Source organism: Penaeus vannamei, chromosome 14 (genome assembly GCF_042767895.1).
Source record: "Penaeus vannamei isolate JL-2024 chromosome 14, ASM4276789v1, whole genome shotgun sequence".
Lineage (NCBI taxonomy): Eukaryota > Metazoa > Arthropoda > Malacostraca > Decapoda > Penaeidae > Penaeus > Penaeus vannamei.
In genome coordinates this window covers 16,263,067-16,270,566 of record NC_091562.1, presented here as the reverse complement: position 1 = coordinate 16,270,566, position 7,500 = coordinate 16,263,067, and the positions used below count along the sequence as shown (strand labels likewise).

At 34.8% G+C, this 7,500-nt stretch overlaps 2 protein-coding genes across 4 annotated transcripts in view; one reads left to right on the top strand and one right to left on the bottom strand.

The window, feature by feature from the left end:
• LOC113823961 (transient receptor potential channel pyrexia) overlaps positions 1-199 on the top strand; it is a 31,605-nt gene extending 31,406 nt beyond the window's left edge. For both annotated transcript variants that reach the window (XM_070129769.1, XM_070129768.1), the window contains exon 4: positions 1-199. This exon is cut by the window's left edge and continues 2,654 nt beyond it. The gene's annotated coding sequence lies outside the window, so the exon portion shown is untranslated.
• LOC113823963 (recQ-mediated genome instability protein 1) overlaps positions 1-7,500 on the bottom strand; it is a 27,036-nt gene that overhangs the window by 2 nt on the left and 19,534 nt on the right. For both annotated transcript variants that reach the window (XM_070129770.1, XM_027376701.2), the window contains exons 4-10: positions 6,746-6,871; positions 6,436-6,569; positions 6,071-6,239; positions 5,008-5,853; positions 3,110-3,235; positions 966-1,061; positions 1-439 (exon numbers count right to left, since the gene is read on the bottom strand). The exon at positions 1-439 is cut by the window's left edge and continues 2 nt beyond it. In XM_070129770.1, the coding sequence (XP_069985871.1) occupies positions 278-439; positions 966-1,061; positions 3,110-3,235; positions 5,008-5,853; positions 6,071-6,239; positions 6,436-6,569; positions 6,746-6,871 (1,659 nt within the window). In that variant the 3' untranslated portion in view covers positions 1-277. The remainder of the gene's footprint in view (positions 440-965; positions 1,062-3,109; positions 3,236-5,007; positions 5,854-6,070; positions 6,240-6,435; positions 6,570-6,745; positions 6,872-7,500) is intronic.

The following is a 7,500-nucleotide window of genomic DNA, read 5'->3' as shown; positions in this document are numbered from 1 at the left end:
CATTCTTACAGTGTATTTACTTGGAAATACAAATATGGCCATTAGTCTTCAAAAATCTCTTTGCATATGACTCTTAAGAAATTCTAGAATATGCTATCTACCACTTATTGGGAAAAGAAAATAAGACAAGAAAAAACAATATGAACATGCAGTGTAAAATATATTCTATTCTGAAGTACATATCAAATAGTTATAATTATACACTTTTTTATTTTAATCCTTTATATGACTTGAGGTTAAGGAAATAATTGAATTTATAAAAAAAAGATGTCTACCATTATTTCTGAGAAAACATATATATCCTCTGTGCTAGCTGCTGTACCATTGCATTTTCAACAGCATTGATGGCTGTTAGTTTGGGCCTTGCAGAACTGGGGGACACTCTGATGTGAAGAAGACTACAGAGTGAGATCAGCTGACGCTGACAACCACTGACTGCCTGCAAAGAAATGTATATTTGATTACCAATAACTTAAAAATTTGCCTTAGATGCAAGCTACACACCTCACTGTACATAGACAGAGATAGAGACTCAAATACTATGAGGAACAATGACACCCATACACATATTGAGAAGCAGTGACAGACAGACAGACAGAGCAGAAGAAAGGAGGAGCAGAGTGAAGGGAAGGGAGGTTGGGGGGGGGAGAGGGAGGGGGAGAGAGAGAGGGAGCGAGAGAGGGAGCGAGAGAGGGAGAGAGAGAGGGAGAGAGTGAGGGAGAGAGTGAGGGAGAGAGTGAGGGAGAGGGAGAGAGAGAGAGAGAGAGAGAGAGAGAGAGAGAGAGAGAGAGAGAGAGAGAGAGAGAGAGAGAGAGAGAGAGAGAAAGAGAGAGAGAGAGAGAGAGAGAGAGAGAGAGGGGGGGGGGGAACAGACAGAGAGAAAATGTGAGAAATAATCTACTCTCACCTTTCATAAATTGTAATCAACCTACACAGCAACACCAAAAAGGCAAATCTTCACATACCTTAGCCAACTGTGCCTTCAGGGCTGGGTTGGTCCTTGCTTCAATTTTCTTCATGTTCATTTCCTCTGTGCTCATACCAATAAGGTTTTGCAGGATCTTAAAGGCAATAGCAATAGTTAATAGAATAATAATGATGGCAATAATACTAGTGATACTGTAAAAAAAAAAAAAAATATTAATAATAATACCAGAAGTAATGACATTTCTTTAAATTCCGCCATGGTAAGCTAGAAAGTACAATGGAACCCTCAAAGGTGAGCATATTTTCAAGCCACATCAAATTTTATGAAAATTTGTTTTCTTTGATAAAAATAATTGATAGTGTCAAAGAATAGAAATATTGATTTGGGCTAAGGTTACAGATAACCATGACCAAACAAAGGATGTGCATGACCTTAAATCAATTCTGCAATTCCACTCAGTATAACAGACAAATGCACTAATTTAGTCTAGTGATGCTACTAACACTTGAGTACTGCATCTGACACATGCTGAATTCGTGACTGCTTACACTCTGATGATATCAGGAATAAAATAAAATCACATCTAAGGTAAGAAAAATTTTGAGCTGAATAGGATTGAGCTGCTTTGACCATTCAGTGATGGGTACATCTATAACCACCATGACATAATGGCCTATTACGCATATATGCATCATGACTCGCAACTGGTGGGACAGCTGTGCAATACTGCATCACAAAAAATTCAGGCACCGTCATCGAAGAGTTTAAATGATTTAGGAAAAACAACAGCAAACATACGATGACAAAGTATACTGTTCTAGAGTATAAAACAATGGTGTTTTTGATGTTTTGATGCTGTTTACAGACTTCATAGATACACAAGCAGAAAAGATTTTTCCTAATATGGAAAAAAAAGACTGAAAACGTTATGGGATGGGAGGAAGGGACACAGAAAAAATTACTCCATTTCTAGGGAGAATTAATGTCGCATTTCTTTCAGGCCATCAACAATTACGCCTCTTCAGATTTGTGACACATATTCCTTAAATCCTCAAATAGTAATTAACATAGTCCACAGGCAACAGGTGAGATTGTTGTAAGGGATTCCAGTCAGTACATATTACCCTGTTAATGTTACCTCTTTACAATGACATTAAAAAATGACAATGAAATAGCAAAACATGGTAATATGTAATGGTGATGATAACAGTTATTACAATAATACTGACAGTAATACAACAATGGTACCAATAGCAGTGGTAATATCATCTAAAAATGGGGGGGGGGGATTGAGAAGGGGTGGCAGAGTGGGAGAGGGAAAGGGAGAAGGGAGGTGAAAGGTAGAATAAGTAGGGTGAGGGGCAGCGAGGAAGTGAGAAATACCAATGAATTTTTTTTCTTTGGAATTTCCATGGGTCCTACTAGTCATATTATTAATAATAGTAATAATAATAATAATAATAATAATAATAAAAATAATAATAATAATAATAATAATAACAAGACCAACAACAACTACAATAATAATAATAATAATCAAAATAATAATAATAATAATAATAATAATAATAATAATAATAATAACTATAACAAAAGTAATAATAATGGCAGTTTCAATAACACTAATATTAAGGATGGGCATAATGAAGATAATGTTGTTTATGATTACAATAGCAATACAGAGAAAAAATAATAATATCACTAATTATATGAGAGGAATTACAATCACCATACAAAATTCATCATTGTTATTAGGAATCATAATATGGTATGTACAAAGCAAAGTTCATCAGTTATAGAATATAAAATCTTGTGAAAAGTTATACTTCTTCAGTACTACTTTTCTGGCTGAAATCATCTTCAAAAATATACAATGTATAGATAGTTTTTACAAATTTCACACACACATCCACAATGTTTTGTATATTCATTGAGACAACAGATGTCTGTTTTGCTTAACCAAAAGCATAATTAGTATTACACCAAAATTCAACAGTCTATATTATTTTTTATATCCCTTTCTTTTCTTTAGGTTTTTAATCTATACATTCATATGCTATTGCCTCCCTAAAATTCTGTAAAGTTAATGAAATTGCTATTTGTAAAATATAACTATATTTTAACATGTTTTGAAAGGATATTGAAGATGATGAAATGAAAACAATTTTTTTCAATACTAACCTGGTCCTCGATATCCACTTCACATGAGGCTGTTCCATCATTAATGATGACTGTCAGTTTCCATTTGCCTTCCACTTGTTCCAGTCGTGACGTCAAAGTCATGATGAAACCCTTTACAACAATTTCCTGAAATATCAAGTAAAATTTCTTTACTGTTTCATTAAAGAAAACTTACATTTCTTCTTTTTGTTTATTTAACCCACTGGTGTTGGGAATGCATGCATACATAACCTGTCTACTGTGATTTTCTTTCTTTTAATTTTGCTTACATATGATGGCCTAGAATAAGGAATCAGGAACTAAATCTACCTAATCTCACCTGTTAAACACAATCCTTGATTTTTCAGAAAAGTCTATACTTCTATTACTATCACTATTCCGAATAATAATATAATAATAACAGTGTTAATAATAAACAAAAATGTTAACAATAATAGTAGTACTTGAAGTAAAATTCTTAATAAAAAATACAAGGACTGAGGTAAATAGTTAGGGTCAGGTAAGCCTAGTAATTGATTCCTCAGTGGCTATGTGATTGTGAAGCCATATGGGGTAAAAAAAAATTTCAAAATATTGTAAACCTAGCAAGAAGTTAAATGCATTCTTCTTAACAATTTTAAGTTACTATGCCAAGAATGCATGTATGGAGTCAACATGTGCTGTCCATAGCAGCTTTCTTTTACTAAGCTTGTTAAATAGATGATTTCGAAATGTTTAGTCACAAAGGACACAACTACTAGGTCTACCTAATATTAGCTGTTTATCCTCTTCCTTGATTTCATAAAAAGAGTTTTTCTTTTCATAAGTATTATTATTGTCTTATATCAACCCAAAGCAGATGTTTGTTTTCTGCACAAAACCGGAATATGAGCCAGGCACTATGTGTAGACACTCATTCAGGTGAAAGGTTTGAAGCAAGTGAAACAATTTCCTCACATTCTATGATGGCTGCAGCATGAATGAGACTCAAAAATAACTTTAACTCCACTTTTGTGGGGCTGTAACTCCTTAATCACTGAGTGAACAATCATTTAGCAAGCATAACAACAATCATTTTGCAGACACAACTTAAAGTGGGTTTGTCATGTGTGGCATGAGTGTACATACCACCCAGAGAGGAGTCCAGGCATATCATGGTACATATGTGCATGTTACCCACTGGCAAGGGGGTTAATGATAATGATGATGATAGTGTCAAAACAGTAATAATGATGCTGAACCAGAAAAAGATTATCTTTCTCACTAAATTTAACCATCCAAGTAAACAAATTAAATCAGGTAGGCGTAGTGAAACCATCTATGCATAAAAAAAATTATAGATCAATCAATTAATCAATCAAATAAAATTAACTTACTCTTAAGTACAGAATATTCCTTTGCTCATATACAACACAAAGGTTATCACTATTCGAAGTAATTTGTATTTTCAATTCTATGTGATACATATAATGATATTAACCTTTTCAATAACTGCAGCATGGCATAAACTACTATAATTTTTATGAGTTTTCTATTAAAGGTTACTTAATTTCCATATGGTATCAACAATAAAACAATCAGTTATACTGATACCTTTCGACAGCAATACTTCAGACAAAAGGTGATGTTCTCAGGCAGTATACAATACTCCCACTTGCAGCATACTTTTTGAGGATAATAAATGTAACAGTTGATGCTGGCATCATTCCCATGAAGAGGATAAGTTTGAGATCCAACTAAGCAAGGTGCCTTTCTGTATGAGGCATGTTTATTTACCTTCCTTTATCAATTTTTATGCAAAGACCCATGGGACAATGCATAAATCATATAATTGAGAATATGAAAACTGAGGTATGTGGTGGTATAAAATAGATATCTATGTTTTAGATTCTTGCAAACAGTTTATAAGCTTCACAAACCTTTGTCACTGTAGGCCTTTCTGGCAAGAAGCACAAGTAGCTGAAAGGTGGCTCCTGTTTGACAGTGTCAGCTACACTTCTGTTTTCTTGCTTTTTGCTAACTGGAGCTCCTGGAGTTTTGAATTCATTAATCTTGCTTGATGAAGCACTTTTCAACTTTAATGCTAAAGACTGATTTGCAGAAGTTTTAGAAACAGATATGTTCATGGAATCATCAGTGTCTAGGGAAATATCATCCATAAAATCATCATCATCTATAGTGTACACAGAAACTGGTGAGTTAGATCTTCCAGTAACCATTTCTGATTCTTCAGGTCTAGTAAGAAAGCTCTTGAGACTTGATTGTTTTGGTTTGGCGGTTTTTGCTCTAGCAGCCTGACTTAAACTTGGTCTTACATGTGAATTAGAGCTTTTGGATGATGTACCAGCAAAAACGTTTGAAGAAGCTTGTGACTGCAATGAGTTTCTTTGCTGAGAAAACCCACTAGAGGATGGTTTAGCTGTAGACTGCTGTTGTGCCTGTCTCCCAGATGCCAGGACAACATCTTCATCAAAATCATCATTGAAGAAGGAATCATCAACATCCATCTCAAAGTCTTCATCAACACCTGAGTTTCTATTTCCAGCCTGACCATTTCCTGCTCTTACATTAGCACTGTTTCTATCATGTCCAATATCTCTTTGATTATTACTGTTAGTCCTCATCTGTCTATTCTGACTACCTAAAGATGATGACTGTGATGCCTGGCTCTCTATCTGGCTTAAGGCTGCCTCAAACTCAGCATCAAGAAAATCATCATCACCCAGATCATCTAAGTCAATTACTGGTGCGGGCGTAACATTATTCTGTAAATATAAATTTAAAAAAATACTTAAGCACCGATTTTATAATCATTCAAAATATATTCCTTTCAACATTACTATAATCATTGTAAAGGTGAAAGGGGTAAGAGGAAGAATAAAATGCAAATAATGAAAAACAGAAATGAGCATTTAAGTGTATACATACATAAACAAACAAAACCACACAGAGGTAAAAAGACAAACATATGAAGTACCTCACCTGTGATCTGTTGGCTGCCAAAGTTTGTTGTCCTCCACCCCTGTTGTTTTGGGACCTGTTTACTGTAGGATTTAACTGCGATGGATAGTACTGGGAGGCTTGGCTTGGAGGAACCTGAGTGGGAGCTATATCCTCAAATTGTTGTGGCTGTTGTGTCTCTTCCATGCCTCTACAATGGGATAGTTGTATGAATATTTACAGATATTATTAACACTAAAAGCATTAAGATACATGGGTTCTGAAATATTAACACTTCCAAAATCTACATCGATCATTCTTACATATACAACATTTCAGTAGTATAAAATCATATGAATAAAATAGATAATAATAATCTTCAAAAATAAAATATCAATAGGACTTACAGCTTTCGAGCAAGAACATTCTCCAGAGCATTTGTTATGAGTAAGGACTCTACCTCTCCCCCTAACACAGTCATGTTCTCACGGGTTAGCAGAAGTACTCCATGTCTTGAGGTAATGTTTCCCGAAATGAGAATCTGTAAATACAGTTTGCCTAATACTGCTGTTGTTTTTAATTTAAAGCATACCAAAATAAAAAAGTAAGCATCTATAAGCATGTATGTGGGGGTGTGGGGGCAAATAGGAATCTGCATATACTGAATATCTGATTCAATAGAATATTGAAATAAAAAATTACTGTTATCTGACTTGCCTTTGTACCAGGCTTCAGGTTGTGGTTCAGAGCTGGAATCACTCGGTACTCCATCCCCTGTACAACACTTGTGCCATCTGTCAACTGCATTATGAGCATTCTTGATGGCTTGGGTTCCCATGCAGGCTGAAGCAAGGATACATTTTGTTTGTAGTCCAACATTTTGGAAATTGTATCATTTATGTAGTATCAATACTGACAAGTTGGAAATAGACAAACAATAAAAAACAAAAATGAATAAATTATAATAATAAAACAAATGATAAAAAATGTGAAAACAAGAACAAGTGCCGTAGCTTATGGCACAAACAAACAGAAAGATTAAATGGAGGAGAAGAATACTGGAACTAGGATGGTCTTGGGTCAAGAGGGAGTTGGAAACCAAAATAAGAAAGGAGATATGGGGGAGGTTAAGACTGACAGAAGAGTATGGGAGACAATGGAAGAAATGAGTTCATCTTCATTGTACAAATTCCATTTGTAAAGAAAAATAAACTAAAAGTAGATAGAAAGATACATCAGTTTACAAAACATGCATATGCACACACACACACACACACACGCACACGCACACGCACACACACCCACACACACACACACACAAACACACACATACAGATACACATACACATACACATACACATACACATAAACATCCACATCCACATCCACACACACACACACACACACACACACATACACACACACACACACACACACACACACACACACACACACACACACACACATGTATG